The sequence below is a fragment of the Saccopteryx bilineata genome, chromosome 9 (assembly GCF_036850765.1).
Source record: "Saccopteryx bilineata isolate mSacBil1 chromosome 9, mSacBil1_pri_phased_curated, whole genome shotgun sequence".
NCBI lineage: Eukaryota > Metazoa > Chordata > Mammalia > Chiroptera > Emballonuridae > Saccopteryx > Saccopteryx bilineata.
In genome coordinates, this window is record NC_089498.1 from 77,321,722 (window position 1) to 77,345,409 (window position 23,688).

The following is a 23,688-nucleotide window of genomic DNA, read 5'->3' on the forward strand; positions in this document are numbered from 1 at the left end:
ACCCAAAGTCAAAACACTTTCTGACACCATGTATTTGGCCCCTTTACTCTCCTCCCTCTTACTCCTCCTCTCTGGTGACAACTTCATTTTTGTCTATGACCATGAGTCTGTTTTATATCCCACCTAACAGCAGTTGTTTTTAACTTTTTACTTTTTTCTAATTTCAGAAAATTTGCAAAAATAGTACAGTAAGTTCCTAGATACCTTCCATTCAGCTTCTCCTAATCTTAATATCTTACATAACCAAGGTATAGTGATCAACCCCAGGAAATTTACATTGGTATAGCACCCATGACTGAACTTCTGTCTTTATTCTGATTTCATTTTTCCTCTAATTTCATTTTTCTGTTCCAGAATCTAATCCAGGATTACACATCACATTTATTTGTCATGTCTCCTTAGGCCAGGGGTCTCAAACTCGCGGCCCACGGGCCGCATGCAGCCCACCGAACAATTTTGTGCGGCCCGCAGACTAATCCACGAAGTTCAAAATATTTTGGATAAAATTAAGTAAGCCTAGGGGCCTACTTGTATTTTTCATTTCTCTAGCATCCTAGCTAGATATTAGCTTAGTTAACAGCAGTTGTGATGCGAACTACAGTTTCTGGTCGTTTTGTGACACTGAGTAAACTGCATGTACGATTGTGCTTGTTGTACTGATTTTTTTGTTGTTTTCATCTGCAGTGAGAAAAGTGTTGCGTAACAGTTGCCTTTTGTAGACCTAGTGCGGCCGAACGGCTGTGATCTTGCTCTGCAGCCCACTTGCTGAGTTGAGTTTGAGACCCCTGCCTTAGGCTCTTCCTTTCTACGACTGTTCCTCTTTCCTTATTCATGATCTTGATACTTTTGAAGGAAACTTGTCAGTCATTTTGTGGATTGTCTCCAAATTTGAGTCTGTCTGATATTTTCTCACAATTCAATAGTGGTTATGCATTTTTGCCAAAAATACCAAAAAAATGATGCGCCCTTCTTTCTCAGTGCATCATAGCAGGGACGTACATTATGTCCCGCTGGCTTACTGTTGGTGACGTTAACCTTGATCATTGTGTTAAGGTGTGTTTGCAGTTTGTCCTCTATAAAGTTACTATTTTCTCAATGTAATTAATAAATATGTTGGGTGCAGTGTTTTTGGACTATGCAAATATCCTATTTTGCCCACTAATTTTAGCATTGATAAATTTGATCACCAGGGTAAACTGACATCCGTCAGCTTTCTCCTCAGTAAAATAACTGTTTTTCCTTTTGTAATGAATAAGTGTCTTAAGAGAGATACTGTGAGAATATGTAATATCTTGACAGTTTTCAAGGTTTTGCCCATCAGTTGTAATGTAATTCTTACCATAAATATGTTCTTCGTATTGTGGATTAGGAAATAGAACCTCAGCAGTGTTCATTACCTGCTCAAGGTGCACAAATCCAGGTGTGATTTCATCATTCTGCTAAGATATGTTAGCCTGAGTATAATAGAGAAAAATCTACTGGCTAACAGCAAAACTAGAACTATGTAGCTTTGGGAAGACAAAATTAAGGTTTTAAGAAAAGTCTTTAAACTATATGGGGATCAGCTACTGAGGGCAAAGCAGTCATTCCTCAAGCCATAGTGAGAAATTTAGTTCTGGTGCTCACTGCCAGTTACCCCAGGGTGACAAGGGGGTTTATATGAACTATAGATGTAGATGAAATAGAATAAAGCATAACCATCTGTAAAAATTTATATTTCATGTTTGGAAAGTTTATTTCAATCTTAAATTGCCAGTTTTATAAGATTTAATTTGAGACACAAGAAATGTTTCTTTAAGTTAACAAAGCTCTAGAAAAAAAAATATATCTTCCCACAGGGTTGGTAAAAGACAACTGTGGAATCTTATTCTTAATTTATTTCTTATACCACCTTGAAGAAAGAGAAAGACCTCTATTTAAAAAATATTCAGAACAGGCATAAAATGCTGCTCCCAAGATAATAAAGTGAATTTATTCCTGGAGTTTGTCTCTTTATTAAATATGACCTGTACTCAATTGTAAGCAAAAATCTGAAAATAGTAAAATATATATGCTATAAGGCAATTGAGAGAATATGAGTCATTCTAATTAAATGTATACATTTATTTGAGAGAGAGAAGACATTGTTATATGGCATTTTTTTATCCTTTCAGCTGTTACTTTTTTTTTTTGCCAATCATTTGTCTTTCCCCAAAACTGAGGGAATTTCTTTTCTCATCTGAGTTCAAGCTTAGTTCTGTTCTAAAATAAGCAACCAAAAGTGAAATAGTCAGCATGTTTGGAAGGTCAGCAGCATTGTTATACCACAGTGGCTCTTCTTTTCAGAAACAACAGTCATCTGGTATCATTATATTAGGTCATATAATAGAAGCTTAGCTTCATATATCATCTGTAATTTCTAAAGTACTTAGTGAACAAACAACTTACAAGTACTTTACTAAAGATTGTCATACCTTTAAAAATGTCATGGTTTCTGATGTTATTTGTAACCATTATGACTTGTCTATTGTGCTTACCTAAATTTTTCAATCCTGTATATCTTAATAACTTCCTTTATGCCACTCAGATATATTTTCCCTTTGGTTGTTTCTCTCTATATAATATAACTGTTTAAAACTTTGTACAGTGATAGAATACTAACCAAAAAACACAAACCATGGCCAGTTTTAGAAGCCCACTGAATTCATACATGGATTTTTAAATTATCTAAAATTGTTGAAAGCATGATTCTAAAAATCCTACCTGTAGTTTAAGAGTTAGCTTTCAAGTCAAGAACATTTAAGATATAAAACTTCATGGCCTGTGTGATATGAAAAATAACATCAGGGTTCCTAGAATTAATTTGTAAATTTTTATCTTGTTTAAAAAAGATTGTCTGTAGGAAACGACTAGCATCACTCTCTCTCATTTTAGTTCTTTGAAAATTTTGGCAATATAGTAACTGTATTATATCCAAAGTCAGCATAATCATGCTCTAAAATACACCCCTAAAATAATTTACCATATTTTCCCATGTATATGAAGCACCCTTTTCCAAAAAAAATTGGGGTCTAATACCTGGATGTGTCTTACACAGTGGTTGTAGATTTTTTTACGTGCATCTCCTGCTTTTTCATACTTGTTGTCTTTGCGCTCATTGTTTCTCACTTGTTACCGGTATATTACAGTAGGTTATGTTTTGCCATGTTCTGCCCAGAAATACACTATGTCCGTAAAGTCATGGTGCACTTTTGACTGGTCACAGGAAAGCAACAAAAGACGGTAGAAATGTGAAATCTGCACCAAATAAAAGGAAAACCCTCCCAGTTTCTGTAGGATGATGTGGCAGCATGTGCACATGAGCAGATGATGACGTAACACCGTGTATACAGCGGAGCAGCCCACGGCCATGCCAGTCGAGATGTGGACAGTACAGAGGAAAGTTCAATGTGTTCTGTTGCTCACTAAATTTGATCCGTGACCAAAGTGCAACGTGAATATCGGCGTGTTTATAACGAAGCGCCACCACATAGGAATAATATTACTCAGTGGGATAAGCAGTAGAAGGAAACCGGCAGTTTGGTGGAGAAACCCCGTTCTGGTAGGCCATCAGTCAGTGATGAGTCTGTAGAGGCTATACGGAATAGCTACCTAAGGAGCCCTAAAAAATCTGCGCATGAGCCCACATCAAACTGCACTGAATGGATATGAAATTGGGAGAGTTTTCCTTTTATTTGGTGCAGATTTCACATTTCTATCGTCTTTGTTGCTTTCCTGTGACTGGTCAAAATTGCACCATGACTTTACAGACACACTGTAGTTCAGAAAAATTTTTATACAGTGCTGAATTCAAGTTAAAAGTGATCCAGTTTGCAAAAGTGAATGGAAATCGTGCTGCTGAATATAAGTTTGGTCCTCCTCCAACTGAAAAATCAATCCATGACTGGCTACAGGAAGAAGAAACCCTATTGAAAACGCCATGGCAAAAGAAAGCCACGAGAGGCAAGTCAGCAAAATGGCCTGATTTAGAGAGGGAATTGAAGATACAGATTGAAGAGCAAAGGGCAACAGGAATTACTGTGTCCACAAAGATAGTTCAGCATGAGGCAAGAAGAATTGCTGATGAAAAAGAAGTTACTGATTTTTAAAGGAGGACACAATTGGTGCTTCAGGTTCATGAAACGGAATGGACTAAGCATGCGTACACACACCAGACTTGCCCAAAAGATGCCTGAAAGCTATGAGCAGAAGGTCCTTGAATTTCATCATTTTGTCATTCAGTGTGAGAAGATACATCAGTTTGAGTTGGGACAGATTGTAAATATGCATGAAGTTCCCCTTCAATGTGATGTCCCAAGTAACAGTACTGTTGATAAGAAGGGGGTGAAAACTGTAACTGTGAAGACAAGTGGACATGAAAAGAGCCATTATATAGTTGTTCCAGCTTGCTGTGCCGATGGAACCAAGCTGCCTCCTATGCTGATTTTCAAATGCAAAACAATGTCAAAAGAAGACATTCCTCTAGGAGTAATTGTCCACGTTCATGACAAAGGTTGGATGGATCAGGATAGGATGAAGATCTGGTTTGAGAAAGTTTGGAGAAGGAGACCAGGTAGGCTCTTACACAAACCTATCCTGTTGGTGCTTGATCAGTTCAGGGCACACATAACAAAAAACACAAAGAAGATTGCTGCAAAGCAAAAAGCAAAACTTGCCGTCATACTTGGAGGCTTGACATCCCAGCCTCAACCACTTGATGTCAGCATTAACAAACCCTTCAAAGCTGCCGTGAGAGATGAATAGAACCAATGGATGAAGTCTTCTGGGGACAATTTGACACCAGCAGGAAGAGTGAAGAAACCAACTGTAGGAGAAGTTTGTACCTTGGTGAAAAGATCCTGAGATAATATCAAGATCGAGATCATTGTCAAGTCATTTAAGAAGTGTGGCATTTCAAATGCCATAAATCAGTGGTCCCCAACATTTTTTGGGCCACGGACCAATTTAATGTCAGAAAATATTTTCACAGACCGGCCTTTAGGGTGGGATGGATAAATGTATCACATGACCAAGATAAGCGTCAAGAGTGAGTCTTAGATGGATGTAACAGAGGGAATCTGGTCATTTTTAAAAAATAAAACATTGTTCAGACTTAAATATAAATAAAACAGAAATAATGTAAGTTATTTATTCTTTCTCTGCGGACCAGTACCAAATGGCCCACGGACCAGTACCTGTCCGCGGCCCGGGGGTTTGGGACCACTACCATAGATGGAACTGAGGACGAGGGCAATAGATGAAGATAGTGATTCATCATCCGACAGATGAAGACAAGCTAATGGATGGGAATTTTGACAGTCATGAGGAGTTGTATGAATTTTGTGATGCATAAAACATGAGTTCAATAACTTTATGTAATATATCTTTTTTCAAATTTCTGGCCCCAAAATTAAGATGTGTTTTATACATGGGAGTGTCTTATACATGGGGAGATACGGTAATACTCTTTCATGCGCGCGCACGCACGTGGGTGTGTGTGTGTGTGTGTGTATATTTTTTCTCAAGTGAGAAGCACAGAGGCAGAGAGACAGACTCCCACATGCACCCGAAAAGGATCCACCCAGCAAGTCCACTAGGGGGCAATGCTCTGCCCATCTGGGGCTGTAGCTCCATTGTAACTGGAGCCATTTTAGCACCTGAGGCAAGGCCATGGTGCCATCCTCAGTGCCAGAGCCAACTTGCTCCAGTGGAGCCTTGGCTGTGGGAGGGCAAGAGAGAGATAGAAAGAAGGGAAAGGGGGAAGGGTGGAGAAGCAGGTGGTCGCTTCTCCTTTGTGCCTTGACCGGGAATCAAACCCGGGACATCCATATGCCAGGCAGACATGCTACCACTGAGCCAACCAGCCAGGGCCTTAATATTCTTCTTTCTACAAATCTTTTATTGGAAATTTGAAAATTAACTGGGTACTTGCTGATATTAAGGAATTATTGTTTATTTTTTAAATACAATAATATCTGGTTACGCTTAAGTTGTCTTTCAGAGATACACACTAAAACATTTACAGATGACATTATATAGTATCTGAGATTTGCTTCAGAATAATATGAAAGGCAAGTAGACAAAAGTATAAATGAAATAAGATTTATCATAAATTTATAATGGTTACAGTTTGATGGTGTGTTCCTTGGAGCTTATATTTCCTTTTGTATGTGATTAAAATTTTAAAATAATAACTCTTAATAGATGTTTAAGTCCCTCTTATTTTAAACATGAAAGCTAAATTCTTAATCTACTGGTAAAGCTTTGCTTTATTGTACTGGTTATGAGAATTTTTTTCTTCTTTCTATTAATAGACTGAGGATGTTAAAGAGATAGCGAAAAAGACGCAAGCTTTGCCAAAGGTGAACTCAAAGAGGCAACGAGTCGTGATTTTCACCCAAGGGAGTGATGACACTATAATGGCTACAGGTACATGTGCAAACTGTCTGAGAAAACCAGTATTATGAAGAGTAATAATTTATAACAAAATTCTATATTCTTTCTATTATAATTTATTCAAAACAATGTACTTTTTTTTTTTACCACTGTAACTCATTTTGCTTACACACACACAGACCCTGCTTCTGGCAACCACCAATTTTTTCTCTGTATCTATGAGTTTGGGGGTTTTTTAGATTCCTCATGCAAGTGGGATCATATATTATTTGTCTTTCGATGTCTGACTTTTTTATTTAGCATAAGGCCCTCAAGGTTCATCCATATTGTTATAAATAGAAGGATTTCATCTTTTTTTAAGGCTGAATGGTTGTGTGTGTGTGTGTGTGTACACATACCATATTTTCTTTATTCATCCAACATATGGGCCCCTTAAGTTGCTTCCATGTCGTGGCTATTTTAAATAGTGCTGCATTGAACACAAGGGGCAGGTATCATTATGAGATAGTGTTTTCATTTCCTTCAAATACCCAGAAATGGAATTGTTGGATCATATGGTACTTCTATTTATAACTTCTTAAAGAAACTCCATACTGTTTTCTACAGTTGCTATACCAACTTATATTTCCATCAACAGTGCACAGAGGTTCCTTTTTATCCAAGCATATTCTTGCCAACATGTATGTCTTGTCTTTTTTATAATAACCACTCTAACAGGTATGAATGATCTCAATTTGATTTTGATGTGCGATTAGTGATGTTGAGCACCTTTTCATATACCTGTTGACCATGTGTATGTCTCCTTTTGGAAAAATATTCATTCAGGTCTTTTTGAATTATTTTCTGTTCTGTTCTATTTATTTTATTTTGTTTTGTTTTTTGCTATTTAGTTGTATGAGTTCTTTACACACCTTGGATATTAGCCCCTTATCATATGCACATATTTTCTCTCATTCCATAGGTTACCTTTGCATTTTGTTGATGTTTCCTTTGTTGTGCAGTATTTTTTTTAGTTTAATTTAGTCCCACTTGTTTATTTTTGCTTTTGTGGCCTTTTCTTTTGGTGTCAAATCCAAAAAGTTGTCACTAAACCAGTGTCAAAAACTTATCCCCTGTTTTCTTCTAAGAGTTTTATGGTTTCAGCTCTTACTTTCAGGTCTTTAATTTACTTTGAGATGATTTTTTTATATGTTGTAAGGTATTGGTCCACTTTCATTCTTCTGCATGTTGCTGTCCAAATTTCCAAACACCAGTTATTGAAGAGACTATTATTTCCTCATGGTACATTCCTGGGTTTCTTGTCATAAATTTATTGACCACATATGTGTGGGTTTATTTCTGGACTATCTGTTCTATTCCATTGACAATTGTGTCTGTTTTTATGCTAGTACTGTACTGTTTTTGATTACTGTATCTTTGTAATATAGTTTGAAATCAGGAAGTGTAATGCCTCCATCCTCGTTCTTTCTCGATTACTTTGGTTATTTGTGATTTCATATAAAATTTAGAATTTTTCTTCTATTTCTATGAAATGTACCTTTTACAGTTTTTTTATTTTAATAAATGTGTGTGTATAGGTCTAGCTCAGTAGAAATGGTTTTATTTTCAAGAAGATAATTTATTAAAAATCAGCTGAGTAAATCTTTCTTGATTTAATTTATTTACTTTGATATTTTGGAGATATTGTCAACCTAGAAATGTCTCTCCTGAAAAACATATACTTTCATTACCAAATACCCATGCTCCAATAAAATAAATTTATCCAACTATAAACAAATATAGCCCAGATGTAAGTTATTTCCTCAGTTTTAAATTTGAAGAAGAAAAAAACCTCACTTCTGTTTTTACATAGCCAATTATTTTATGGCACTCAAAAAAATAAAATAGGAATTTCATTTAGTCAATAAACATTTTATTGATTAAAATAGTTAATATTGTCAATATGATACTACATACTATTAAAGCCAAAATACAAACCTTGTAATTCTGTTTGAACCATTAATATGAATCAGTTAATTAATAATTATTATAAACAGTAGCAATTATTATCTTTGCTGAACACTGAATTATTTTATTACTCTGCTGAACACTAAAACTTAAGATATGAACCCTAAAGATCTAACTCAGAAATAAAATTAATGGACATCAGTATATGAATATAAGAAAGTATAATTATACTTTTTTTTTAAGTGAAATGAGGGATAGAGAGACAGACTCCCTCATGTGCCCCAACTGGGATCTACCCAGCAACCCCCATCTGTGGCCTATGCTCGAATCAACTGAGCTGTCCTCAGCATTCATGGCCAATGCTCAAGCCAGTCTAGCCACTGGCTGTGAGAAGGGAAAAGGGAGAGAATGGGGAGAGAAGGGAGAAGAGAAACAGACGATTACTTCTCATGTATACCCTGACCAGGAATCGAACTTGCGACATCTGCACTCAGGCCAGCCAATTCTCTATCCACTGAGCCAACGGACCAGGGCCAATTATACTTCTTAATTATTGGTATAAATTATGTCAGTTTTATTAGCTCAGGGAAGGAAATAAGCTTGAAGAAAGATTTTATAATGATTATGAAGTAAATTTTTGTTGAACTAAATATTAAGCCTGAAAAAGGTTAACAAAGGAATTACTGTCAAATTTGGGGGAATAGGGACACTAGAATTAATTCATCCCAACTTTATTATTTTAAAACTGTCAAAAGCAAGACTCAGAGATTTACTTCAAAAATATTTATTTTAAAATAATTGAGTGAGTAATAAATGGTGAAATGGAATTACAGATGATGTAAGATTCATCATGAGTTAATAATTGTGGAAGTTGGATGATAGATATATCGGGGGATGGTCATACAGTTACATCCACTTGTGTATATGTTTAAAATTTTCCATAATTAAAATATTTTTTTGAAATACAGAAAATTAAAAATTAACTATTCAAACAAAATTCAGAAATATTAAGTGATTTATTTTCCCCACATATATTGATATCCTTGCTAACACCTTGAATTCTAGGAAGTATTTAAAGAAAGGAGGGCAATCTAGTTAAAGAGGATCATGTGATCAAAGACACCACATACTCTATAATCTTTTATTGTTGTGACAGGAAAAGCTATGTTGTTCATTTGTACAAGAGAAAAAAGAAATAAGCCATGAAATGATAGCCCTGCATTGATAATAACTATCTGAATTGCTGTCTTTCTACATAGTATGTGGCCTATTCCTGTCTTAGCAGTGAACACCTTCTGGACAAGTTAAAAACATGCAGACTTCTTATCTTGTAAGAACTGCTGTATTTCCTTCAGATTCTTAAAATGCTATTTGGTTGCTCTTTACAGAGACATTTATTTTAAGGCTTAATTCCAGATATACATATTGTGCAAATGGCTTGTGAATTAGCACAAATTTCCCAAAATTGAAACCTTTAAAATTAGCCTCCTCTTCCTCTGGCTGGAATTGTCAATTCATTTTGTTTTTTATTAAATATATTAAACCATCCTTAGGAATGTTAACCAGCAGGAATTTGTTTGAGGAAAGACACTGGTAATCTTTGCTGTTTCTACTATATGAAAATGAACTAAGTTAGAGGATGTACTATATCTGCAGTGCATGATAAATACAAGATGGATGGAGAATCTGTTCAGTGGTGTCAGCTACAAAAGCAAACATGATAAATGTTAATGCAGTTTTGAGCCCTGGGATAAGCTATTCAGTGCACAAGCATAGCAGAATCTCTTTGCTATGTTGTTATTCATGGCAGCCAAATAAATGTCAATAATAAAAGAGAATTAAAGATTTTCATTTCCCAGAGGCAATCCTCTAATACAGCTTGATCTTTCATTTCATTTGTAATTCGTTCTCATGTCAGGATGCAATCATTCGCCAGGCTCTGGGTGTCATGTTAAGTCATTTAATAATGATTAAGAACATAAAAATGCTTGGCCTGTGGGGCAATCCACAGAAGAGATGCCAATTTGTTATTGTTTTTCCTCCTTTCCTCTTGAATATGGATCAGCTTTTTCCTACCTCCTAGCATTAAAATACTAAATGGAAAATGGGGAGGGAAAGTGTCCCTTAATTTACCATAAATGACATTCCAGAATGGCTAACACACTTATTAAAACACTAATTAGGAATCTTTGTTCCTTAAACCTCACACTGTAGAGTATTTTTAAATGATCATTGCTAAGTTTGTGGCATTTAGCAGTAATCTAACAAAATCAGTTTCCTTAGTATTTAATTCTAGACTTTTCTCCTTTTGAGATATAGTATCTATAAACTACTTTCTCTTATTTTATAAGTACTCTAATTTGCCTGTGAATTTAAAGTCTTTTCTGATTACCCTATATTTTGGCCACCTCTGTTTCAGTTGTATATCCATACTCCATATCCATTCAGCCCAGTGGTTTTGTCACATATCAATCAGTCATTGTTTCATTGCTTGCAGGCTAATTAAGTCCCAAGCTTTGGAGGTGGTGGGGTGAGGAGGGTACTGAAAAGTAGTAAGAGTTAGAAGCTGGGAATGAAGGACAGGAAAGAAAAGATGATTGTATTTGTTTTTATCCTTTTAATGTTGAATGACTTTTTTAGGTATGTTGGAAGTCATTCAAGGAAATCATTTCTGAGTCTATAAACTTAATAAAAATTAAGACTACCAATTTTTATTAACTACTGGACAGTAGGTACTAATGAGGTCTTTGTATATTAACCCCTTATTATATTAAGGATTGTACTAAAGTAAATATTTCTATATCCATGCACACATATATGCACATATATACATATAAGTGTTTATAGAAAGTTTCAATTTCTCCAAGTTGCTGTATTAAATAATATCACTCAGAATTAGGAAAAGCACTAAGACTTGTATTATAAATTTAAAATAATGCATTTTATACCTTGGCCCTTATGAGACCATGAAATGGGTCTACTGAAGAATGAGTTGTAGGCCCTGGCCGGTTGGTTCAGCAGTAGAGAATTGACCCAGTGTGTGGAAGCCCCGGGTTTAATTTCCAGTCAGAGCACACAGGAGAAGTGACCATCTGCTTCTCAAGCCCTCCCCCTTCTCTCTCTCTCTCTTTCTATATCTCCTCTTTCTCTCTCTTCCCCTCCTGCAGCTGTGAATTAACTTGAGTAAGTTGGCTTTGGGCACTGAGGATGCCTCCATGGCCTAACCTCAAGCTCTAAAATAGCTTGGTTGCTGAGCAACAGAGCAGCGGCCACAGATGGGCAGAGCATTGCCCCATAGGGGGCTTGCCAGCTGGATTTATGTTGGGGCATATGTGCCAGTCTGTCTCCGCCTCCCCACCTCTCACTTTATAATAAAACAAAAATCAAAAAACATTTGAAAAAAAAGAATAAGTTGTAGACTTTTCTGAATACTTTCAGAATTCTTTCTGGGCTGTTTTAAGTTGTAATTTTGCTTAAAGGAAGAAAATAGATTAGGCCAGAGGTTTTTAATTGGAAGACTGGTGCTATAATATAAGAATCACCTAATTGGCTTTTGGTAAATGCAGCCCTCTCTTCTTAGAAGCACATTCCCCTCAAACTAATACATCCCTGTGAGGAGTGTTTGAATATACATCCTCAAGAAGAGGTATGAAAATAGGGATAGTGAAGGCTAGAGGAAGGGGGGTATAGGGTTGTGCATTTGTTAGCAGTGCTGCTCATCCTTCATCTCTCACTTTGAAAACCATTGGTGATCTGATAATGTTGCCTCAAGTTCTATGATCCTGTGGTATGGGAAACAGAACATTTTAGCAACTAAGCATCTACTACTTCAATAAGTCAGGCCTTGGTGAATGCTTCTCTTTCTCAATCACAAAGGAACAAGGACCCACCCACTATCACAACTAATCTATATGTCATTTTAAATAGTCTCCTGCCTTTGAGGAGCTTATAATTTAAGGTACCCACATCATGGTACCCTTAGTCATTTCATTGTAAGTAGGGTTTTTTAAAATTAAAAATAGTAATAATAAGTGAAGTTTTTGAAGGTAACTTGTCTTTTTTTTTTTTTTTTGTATTTTTCTGAAGCTGGAAACGTGGAAATGGGGAGAGACAGTCAGATAGACTCCCACATGCGCCCGACCGGGATCCACCCGGCACGCCCACCAGGGGGCGACGCTCTGCCCACCAGGGGACAATGCTCTGTCCCTCAGGGGCGTCGCTCTGCCGCAACCAGAGCCACTCTAGCGCCTGGGGCAGAGGCCAAGGAGCCATCCCCAGCGCCCGGGCCATCTTTGCTCCAATGGAGCCTTGGCTGCGGGAGGGGAAGAGAGAGACAGAGAGGAAGGAGGGGGGGGGGGTGGAGAAGCAAATGGCGCTTCTCCTATGTGCCCTGGCCGGGAATCAAACCCGGGTCCCCCGCACGCCAGGCCGACGCTCTACCACTGAGCCAACCGGCCAGGGCCGGAGGTAACTTGTCTTCATGTTACTAAGTCCTAAACTTGTCATGTTTTTTGAAAACAGTGCTGTATAAGATACCAGTTGTGATCTGCAGTTCTGGTAGGCATAAAGCACAGAAAGTACAACAGGGAAATGCCAACTCTAAAGGAAAACAATCTCAGCAGCTGGAAGAATAATGTCAGCATATCATCATAATTCCTTCTGCTACAAAATATGATAAATCATATTGAAAATATCTTCTCTACTATAGCCAAACCAACTTTAAATGATGATCTTGTTGGCATAGGTTGGTGGTGGTGTGGATAGAACAAATTAAGTAACATTCTTTCAGAATGTCTGTGTATGGCAGTCATAAAAAGAAGTTTTTAACAGATGTGATTTTAAAGATTATATATTTCTAGCCTGATCAGGAGGTGGCACAGTGACTAGAGCATCAGACTGGGATGTAGAGGACCCAGATTCAAAACCCCAAGGTCACTGGCTTGAGCACAGGCTCAACAGCGTGAGCATGGGGTTACTGGCTTGACTGTAGGATCATAGACATGACCCTACGGTTGCTGACTTAAGTCCAAAGATCACTGACTTGAAGCCCAAGTTCACTGGCTTGAACCCAAGGTCGCTGACTTGAGCAAGGTGTCACTCTCTGTGCTCTAGGCCCTCAGTCAAGGCTCATATGAGAAAGCAATCTGAACAACTAAGATGCCACAACGAAGAATTGATGCTTCTCATCTCTCTCCCTTCCTGTCTCTTCCTATCTCTCTGTCCCTATCTGTCCCTCTCTCTGTCTCTCTATTTCTCTCTCTTTCTGTCACAAAAAAAGAATATATATTTCTTACCTATGAATATAAATGACTAAGTTATTAACTCATGTTCCTTTTTTAGATTTTTGTAATTACAAAAGACAAAGTTCTTTAAAATTAGCCAAAAGGTTGAAAATAATTTAAAATAACATATATGGGACTATCACATTCCTAACAAAGTAATAACTGTAGGCCATGGTTGATATGGTTTAGTGATCTCAGGCCTGACAAGAAATGAGACTTTTTTTCAATTCCCACCTTTCTATCAAAACTAGAAAGCAAAATGGAAGATAGCCTACACTAGGCAAATGATAGCTCTATTATTATAGCATTTACTGTATTTCTGAAAGGATCTTTAAGTCCAATTTATTGAAGTATAGATTACATATAGTAAAATGCACATATATTTCACTAAATAACAATGAATAAGCACCATATTATGATGTAGCAGGCATCCCCAAACTACGGCCCTGAGGCCATTTATCCGGCCCCCTGCCACACTTCCAGAAGGGGCACCTCTTTCATTGGTGGTCAGTGAGAGGAGCACTGTATGTGGCAGCCCTCCAATGGTCTGAGGGACAGTGAACTGGCCCCCTGCGTAAAAAGTTTGGGGACCCCTGAGTAGAGCATCTTATATAACTTGTTTGAAGTATTATATGCATACAGGATTGGTACAGCTTTTCATTAAGTGAACACATCTGTGTCACTACCACCAAATCAAGAAATAGAACACTTCTAGCACTTTAGAAGCTACCCCTTGTGCTCTCCTCCTAATCATTACGCCTAAGGGTAACCATTTTATTCAGAAAATTAAGTTTAATAGGGTGATTTTGTTATGCCGTGACCAGCGAGTTCCACAAAGACACCAAAGTGACAGAAGAATTTCAAAGAGGAGTTTATTATTAAGCTGGCTGGCTGCACGGGGTTTCAGACTCCAAATCATGCAGCACCGAAGAGTTGGGTACAGAGTTTATAAAGGCTAAAGTCACAAGGAATTTTAACAGCTGCAAGTGACAGATCATAGAAGCAAAACTAGCGGTTAAAGTAAAACTAGCAGTTAGCTTATCAGGAAGCACAAAGTCCCTGCTTGCTCAGTTTGCAACTTTGCACATACAAAAATTTCAAAATGGTGATTATTAGAAGGCATATAAAATGTTACAGAATACAGGTTTCCACATAAGGGGCTCGTGATCCCTTTTAGGTATATACGTTACTCTTTTGACTCCAGGATGAGAGGGCGAATCAGAGGATTAGTGTAGGAATTTTTAATTATGGTACATAAACATTATTTCTTTTTTTCTTTCTTTTTTTTTTTTTTACATGGACAGAGAGAGGGATAGACAGGGACAGACAGGCAGGAACAGAGAGAGATGAGAAGCATCAATCATTAGTTTTTCGTTGCGACACCTTAGTGACTCATTGATTGCTTTCATATGTGCCTTCACCATGAGTCTTCAGAAAACCAAGTAACCCCTTGCTCAAGCCAGCAACCTTGGGTCCAAGCTGGTGAGCTTTTTGCTCAAGCCAGATGAGCCCGTGCTCAAGCTGGCGACCTCGGGGTCTTGAACCTGGGTCCTCCGCATCCCAGTCCGACACTATCCATTGCGCCACCACCTGGTCAGGCAACATTATTTTTTTTATATAAATACATTTTATTAATGTTAATGGGGTGACATCAATAAATCAGGGTACATATATTCAAAGAAAACATGTCCAGGTTATCTTGTCATTCAATTATGTTGCATACCCATCACCCAAAGTCAGATTGTCCTCCGTCACCCTCTATCTAGTTTTCTTTGTGCCCCACCCCCTCCCCCTTCCCCTCTCCCTCCTTCCCCTCTCCCTCCTTCCCTCCCGTGCACCCCCTCCCCCCCACCCCTGGTAAACACCACACTCTTCTCCATGTCTCTTAGTCTCATTTTTATGTCCCACCAATGTATGGAATCATGTAGTTCTTGGTTTTTTCTGATTTACTTATTTCACTCTGTATAATGTTATCAAGATCCCACCACTTTGTTGTAAATGATCCGATGTCATAATTTCTTGTGGCTGATTAGTACTCTATATAGTGTATATGTGCCACATCTTCTTTATCCAGTCTTCTATTGAAGGGCTTTTTGGTTGTTTCCATGTCGTGGCCACTGTGAACAATGCTGCAATGAACACGGGGCTACATGTGTCTTACGTATCAATGTTTGTGAGTTTTTGGGGTATATACCCAGTAGACGGATTGCTGGGTCATAAGGTAGTTCTATTTTCAGTTTTTTGAGGAACCACCATACTTTCTTCCATAATGGTTGTACTACTTTACATTCCCACCAACAGTGGATGAGGGTTCCTTTTTCTCCACAGCCTCTCCAACATTTGCTATTACCTGTCTTGTTGATAATAGCTAATCTAACAGGTGTGAGGTGGTATCTGATTTTAGTTTTGACTTGCATTTCTCTAATAATTAATGAAGATGAGCATCTTTTCATATATCTGTTGGCCATTTGTATTTCTTCCTGGGAGAAGTGTCTGTTCATGTCCTCTTCCCATTTTTTTTATTGGATTGTTTGTTTGTTGTTGAGTTTTATGAGTTCTTTGTATATTTTGGATATTAGGCCCTTATCTGAGCTGTTGTTTGAAAATATCATTTCCCATTTAGTTGGCTGTCTGTTTATTTTGTTGTCAGTTTCTCTTGCTGAGCAAAAACTTTTTAGTCTCATGTAGTCCCATTCATTTATCTTTGCCTTGACTTCTCTTGCCTTTGGAGTCAAATTCATAAAATGCTCTTTAAAACCCAGGTCCATGAGTTCAGTACCTAGGTCTTGTTCTATGTACTTAATTGTTTCAAGTCTTATATTTAGGTCTTTGATCCGTTGTGAATTAATTTTCATACAAGGGGACAAGCTGTAGTCAAGTTTCATTCTTTTCCATGTGGCTTTCCAGTTTTCCCAGCACCATTTGCTGAAGAGGCTTTCTTTTCTCCATTGTGTGTTGTTGGCCCCTTTATCAAAAATTATTTGACCGTATATATGTGGTTTTATTTCTGGACTCTCTATTCTGTTCCATTGGTCTGAGTGTCTATTTTTCTGCCAATACCATGCTATTTTGATTGTCGTGGCCCTATAATAGAGTTTGAAGTCAGGTATTGTAATGCCCCCAGCTTCATTCTTATTCCTTAGGATTGCTTTGGCTATTCGGAGTTTTTTATAGCCAAATTTCCATATAAATCTGATGATTTTTTTTGTTCCATTTCTTTTAAAAATGTCATAGGAATTTTTATGGGAATTGCATTTAATTTATAAATTGCTTTGGGTAATATGGCCATTTTGATTATATTTATTCTTCCTATCCAAGAACAAGGAATATTTTTCCATCTCATTGTATCTTTTTCGATTTCCCTTAACAATGCTTTGTAATTTTTGTTATATAGGTCCTTTACATTCTTTGTTATGTTTATTCCTAGGTATTTTTTGTTGTTGTTGCAATTGTGAAAGGGATTATTTTTTTGAGTTTGTTTTCTAATATTTTATTGTTGGCATATAGAAAGGCTATGGACTTCTGTATGTTAATTTTGTATCCTGCGACCTTACTCTATTAGTTTATTGTTTCTAGAAATCTTTTTGTAAGGTCTTTGGGGTTTTCGATGTATAGGATCATATCATCTGCAAAAAGTGATACCTTTACTTCTTCTTTTCGATATGGATGCCTTTTATTTCTTTCTCTTGTCTGATTGCTCTGGCCAGAACTTCTAGCACCACGTTAAATAAGAGTGGAGAGAGTGGACAACCCTGTCTTGTTCCTGATTTAAGGTGGAAAGTCTTCAGTTTTATGCCATTTAATATGATGTTGGCTGATGGTTTATCATATATGGCCTTTATCATGTTGAGATATTTTCCTTCTATACCCATTTTGTTGAGTGTCTTAAATATAAAGCTGTGTTGTATTTTATTGAATGCCTTTTCTCTGTCTATTGATAAGATCATGTGGTTTTTGTTCTTTGTTTTGTTGAGATGGTGTATTACATTAATCGTTTTATGTATGTTGAACCATTCTTGAGATTTGGGATGAATCCCACTTGATCATGATGTATTATTTTTTTAATATGTTGTTGTATTCGATTTGCCAGTATTTTGCTTAGTATTTTAGCATCTGTATTCATTAGAGATATTGGTCTGTAGTTTGTTTTTTGTGCCATCCTTGCCAGGTTTCGGTATGAGGGTTATGTTGGCCTCATAAAATGTGTTTGGAAGTATTGCTTCTTCTTCAATTTTTTGGAAGACTTTGAGTAGAATAGGAACCAAGTCTTCTTTGAATGTTTGATAGAATTCACTAGTGTAACCATCTGGGCCTGGACTTTTATTTTTGGGGAGGTTTTTAATAGTTTTTTCTATTTCCTCCCTGCTAATTGGTCTGTTTAGGCTTTCTGCTTCTTCATGACTCAGTCTAGGAAGGTTGTATTGTTTTAGGAATTTATCCATTTCTTCTAGATTGTTGAATTTGGTGGCATATAGTTTTTTGTAGTATTCTATAATAATTTTTTATATATCTGTGATGTCTGTGGTGATTTCTCCTCTTTCATTTTGGATTTTGTTTATATGAGTCCTTTCTTTTTTTTCCTTGGTGAATCTTGTCAAGGGTTTGTCAATTTGGTTGATCTTTTCAAAGAACCAGCTCCTTGTTTTATTAATTTTTTCTATAGTTTTTCTGTTCTCTATTTCATTTATTTCTGCTCTGATTTTTATTTTATTTTTTTCGGCTGGTTTTCGGTTGTCTTTGTTCTTCTTTTTCTAGTTCCTTAAGGGGTGAAGTTAAGTGGTTCACTTGGGCTCTCTCTTGTTTGTTCATATATGCCTGAAGTGATATGAACTTCCCTCTTATTACTGCTTTTGCTGCATCCCAGAGATTCTGATATGTTGTATTGTCATTTTCATTTGTCTATATATATCTTTTGATCTCTGCACTTATTTCTTCTTTGACCCATTCATTTTTTAAAAGTATGTTGTTCAGTTTCCACATTTTTGTGGGTTTTTCTCCCTCTTTTTTGAAGTTGAATTCTAGTTTCAAGACTTTATGATAAAAAAAATATGGTACAATTTCAATTTTTCTGAATTTGCTGATGTTGTTTTTGTGGCCCAACATATGGTCAATTCTTGAGAATGTTCCACGTACAATAGAGAAAAATGTATACTCTTGTGCTTTAGGATGAAGTGTCCTGTAGATGTCTATCATATCCAGGTGCTCTAGTGTTTTGTTTAAGGCCAATATATCTTTATTGATTCTCTGTTTGGATGACTGATCTATAGCCGTCAGCGGTGTATTGAGGTCTCCAAGTATGATTGTATTTTTGTCAGTTTTTGTTTTTAGGTCAATAAGTAGCTGTCTTATATATTTTGGTGCTCCTTGGTTTGGAGCATATATATTAAGGATTGTTATGTCTTCTTGATTCAGCGTCCCTTAATCATTATGAAATGACCATTTTTATCTCTGAGTACTTTTTCTGTCTTGTAGTCAGCATTATTAGATATGAGTATTACTACACCTGCTTTTTTTTGGATGTTATTTGCTTGGAGTATTGTTTTCCAGCCTTTCACTTTGAATTTGTTTTTATCCTTGTTGCTTAGATGTGTTTCTTGTAGGCAGCATACAGTTGGATTTTCTTTTTTAATCTATTCTGCTACTTTGTGCCTTTTTATTGGTGAGTTTAATCCGTTTACATTTAGTGTAATTATTGACACTTGTGGGTTCCCTATTGCCATTTTATAAATTGCTTTCTGTTAGTTTTGTGTCTTATTTGATTCTTCTCTTTTGTTTTTCTATCATTTGTTTTTGTTTGTTTGTATTCCATACTTCTTTCCTCTGTTGCTACCTTTTTTAAGTCATGTGCTTCTGTGGAGGTTTTTTTCAAGGGTGGTTACCATTAAATAATGAAAAGGGTACCTACCATATTCATTGTAGTACCCTATCTTATGAGAGTTTCTGCACTTTATCGTCCTTTGCTACTGTTAATCTCCGTCCTCTCCCCTTTTTTTTGCTTTTGTTGTCACAGTTTAAATTTGGTTTTATTGTGTTTTTGGTGGAGCTTTTACTTGTGGTTTTGTTTTGTTTTGTTTTGTTCTTTGAATCTAGTTGGAAAACCCCCTTTAGTATTTCCTGGAGTGGGGGTTTTCTGACAATAAATTCCCTCATGTTTTCTGTATTTGTGAATGTTTTTATTTCTCCTTCATATTTGAAGGAAAGCTTTGATGGGTATAGCATTCTTGGCTGAAAGTTCCTCATTTTCAGGGCTTTAAATATTGGGGTCCACTCTCTTCTAGCTTGTAGAGTTTCTGCTGAGAAATCTGATGATAATCTAATAGGCCTTCCTTTATATGTTGTATTCTTCTTTTCCCTGGCTGGCTTGAGAATTTTTTCTTTGTCGTGGTTTGTGCCATTATCATTATGATGTGCCTTGGAGTAGGTTTGTTGTGGTTAAGAAAACTCAGTGTTCTGTTTGCTTCTTGAATTTGAAGCTTTAGTTCTTTCCACAGGCTTGGGAAGTTCTTGTCTATTATTTGTTTGAATATATTCTCCATTCCATTTTCTCTCTCTTCTCCCTCTGATATACCTATTATTCTTATGTTATTCTTTTTCATGGAGTCAGATAATTCCTGTAGGGCTTTCTCATTTGTTTTTAATTTTTGAGTCTCTCTCTTCTTCTCTGTTGTGCCTGAAGTTACTTGTCTTCTATGTCACTAATCCTACCTTCTATCTGGCCTGTTCTATTAGCTAAGCTTGTTACCTCGTTTTTCAGTTCACGAATTGAGTTTTTCATCTCTGTTTGATTTGTTTTTATAGTTTCAGTTTCCTTGGTAATATATTCTTTGTGTTCGTTGAGTTGTTTTCTGAGCTCCCTAAATTGCCTTTCTGTGTTTTCTTGTATATCTGAGTATTTTTAGGATTTCTATTTTAAATTCTGTCATTTAGCTCCGAGGTTTCCAATATATTAAATTTTTCTCCATAGATTTTTCCACATCTATCTGTGCTACTTTTCTATCTTTTGTATCCATGATATTCGATTTCCTTCTTCTTAATGGCATCTGAGAGTGGTCTTGTTGCTAGCACTAATGAGAATTAATAAAGAATAAAAAGGAAAAAACCAATAATAATTTATTATTTCCCCCCCCTTTTTTTTCTTTCTTCTCTTCCCCTCCTCTCCTTTCCTCTTTAAGAAAATATCGTGATGAACTGTGAATTGTATTATGCTAAATGGAACAAAAACTGCCTATAACGGAGGGCCTGAGTTGAGGGGAAGTGTTCAGGGGCAAAAAAGGAAGTAGGGACCCACAAAATACAATAAAGGAAAAAATTTGGGTCAAGTATAAAATGATTTGCTTGTAAGTGATGGTCGACTAAGAGATATAATGAGAGGGATAAGAGGGATAACAGGAAAAAGGGGGGAAAATAGCTTGTATTAAGTGGAGCAAAAACTAAATAGAATGGAGATCCTGGGTTGGGAGGAATGCTAATGAGTTAAAAAGCAAAGTAAAAAGCATCCAAAATGTCACAAAAAAAAACCACTTGAGTCCCAAATTAAATAATTTGTTCATGATTGAGGATTGAATGAGAGGAAAAGTAAAAGGAGAAAAGAAGAAACTAATAGAGAGGGAGAAATAAGAAAAGGGGGAAAAGGAAAAGAAGAAAAAAGAAAAAAAAACAAAAAGAGAGAGAGTTAAGGGTTTTGGAGTGTAACCCTCATGGAGAGTAAGGAAGAAGAAAAGAAATAAAATGTAACACTTATGGCTAGTGTAGTTCAAGAAGAAGACAGAATAAGATGGACAGAGAATAAAAGGACCAAGGTGGAGGAAATAGAAATAATAATAATAAAGGCAAGAAGATGAAAGAAACAAAAAAATAGTGGAATAAGTTATAAAGTCTGTGGATTTTTCTTGATTTTTAGAGGTTAACTTATTCTTCCTTTTTCTTTCTTCTCCCTCTTCCTGGTTGGTGACTCTGTACCCCAGGCTCTGCACCTGTGGCATACTTAGGTAGAGGTTTGCAGTTGATGAGACTCTACGGCGATGTCATATATTAGGCTTCAGTCTCATTGGTAGACAAGGCTTGTTAGCGTTTGCAGGCTCCGACAATGAGAGAGTTCATTTTCCCGGAGCCTCTGTCCTAGTCTCTCCTTCCTGAATTAGCAGCCTGGTGATCCAGCTATGAGGCTGCCACTGCCTCTGCCTGGGGAGTAAGAGGCTCAAAGAGCTGGCAAATCCCCACTCTATCCCCACTCAATGCAGGGCTCTGGGTAAGGCTCTGGCAGTCAGGGCCGCCAGTGTAATCAGGCGGGGCTGGGAGCCAATTGCTCTCAAGGTGACTTTCTATGAGCCTCCAGGCCTGTTCAGCATGCCTAGCACTCTGTGGACCACTCTCCCCAGGTTTTCTGCACTTTGTAACCTGTTTTGGCTGGGAAGAAGATGCCCTAGTCGCCACCTGCTGTACAGAAGGTCTTAACATCTCCCAAGTCCCTCTTTTTAGCGTATATCCCTGAGTATGAAAGCTCTACCAATCAGAAGTTGCCCCCACCCCTTTTGCAAGAGGCACTAAAAAATATCATGCCTCTTGTCTTAGATCACTGAACTGAGAGGGATCTTGTCAATTAGAGCCGCGTAGGTCAGTTGGGAGGTGAGCAGACTGTGGGTTAAGCTAATTTCAGCGATTGGATCCACTGATCTGCTCCAGAAAGGACTGCAAGCTGCCCGTGCGTCCCTCCCTCTATGCTTGATTGTAGCTTGAATTGCTGAATGAGGCGCCCTGCCTGCCTGGAGAAGCTTGGGCATAAGGAAGTTTGCTTTGGTGCACTCTCTGTGCGCTGCTGGCAGCTGCTGCTTGTGGCGCAGGCATTTGCTCGCGTGGGCTGATTCACCACAGGCACACTCTTTCTTCAGCTTGAACAAATGTCCGTGCCACAGCCTAGCCTCCTCCACACCCTTAGCCGCCCCCCCCCCCCCGCTGACTCTCAGTTCCAAGTGAAAGCAGCCTTTGCTCAGGTTAGTGAGGAAGGCAGAGTGTTCCTTTGTCCGACTTATTTCCTTCAGGGTTGATTATATATTTAGACAAATTTTTCACTGGATCCTACCTTCGCCTTCAGTGTGTGGAACTCCCAGATGCTCCAAGGATAGATTTTTCTGTCTCTGGTTGATGAACTTGTTGAAATTTTGGGGAGATTTGTTGGTTGCGCTCCTCACGGTGCCATTTCTCTGACGTCACTCTCGGCAACATTATTTCTTAAAGGCTTTTAAGGAAAGAGAAGAGGAAGGGGTTTTCAGATAAGTTCTATCTTCTTTGCTCTGTGTAGCAAGTGGCGCCAGTCCTTAAAGAGAACTATAGGAATTAGTTAAACTATGACTAGCTGACTCAGTTACCCCTGGAAGCTCTTCTCCTTGCATTCTTTTTGTTAGAGGAGGGATAGGGGGCCTGATTTTTTCTCTTTAAAATGGTGTTGCTAATGCTAACAGTTTTACAGTTTCTTGGCACCTTGTCACAACTTTTTTTTTTTTAATGAGAGAGAGAGGGACAGGCAGGAAGGTAGACAGATGAGAAGCATCAACATGTTGTTGCAGCACTTTAGTTGTTCCTTGATTGCTTTCTCATATGTGCCTTGATTGGGGGCCTCCAGCTGAACCAGTGACCCCTTGCTCTAGCCTGTGTTTTGGTCGTTCAACCCCCGCTGGGGTTGCGACCCACAGGTTGAGAACCGCTGCTCTAGGTTCTTCTACCTCCCTCCTGGAATCAACCACTTCTTAGTCCTGGAATCAACCTCTTTATGTAACCCCAGTTTCTTTTAATGGCAAATGTTATTTAGAAACCCCGATCTGGGTTCTAGGAAAAGCTCATGGTTCTTAAGTGTCATTGCTTCTAATCCCTCTTAGCAAATAGATTGGCAATATGTGTATGTATAATAGCCCACATATATATACCCATCTATATTAATTTTTTTATGTTTATATCTTTAATTTCCATGAGTTCAAACTACTACCTTTGATTCTAACAGTTCTTTCTAGCCTTCACCCTTTCCTTATTTATAGCTTCTTCCTAAGACATT

The 23,688-nt window shown here is 37.5% G+C and overlaps 1 protein-coding gene across 2 annotated transcripts in view; it reads left to right on the forward strand.

Moving 5' to 3' along the window:
* ADK (adenosine kinase) overlaps positions 1 to 23,688 on the forward strand; it is a 721,185-nt gene that overhangs the window by 583,610 nt on the left and 113,887 nt on the right. For both annotated transcript variants that reach the window (XM_066242490.1, XM_066242491.1), the window contains exon 9: positions 6,333 to 6,447. In XM_066242490.1, the coding sequence (XP_066098587.1) occupies positions 6,333 to 6,447 (115 nt within the window). The remainder of the gene's footprint in view (positions 1 to 6,332; positions 6,448 to 23,688) is intronic.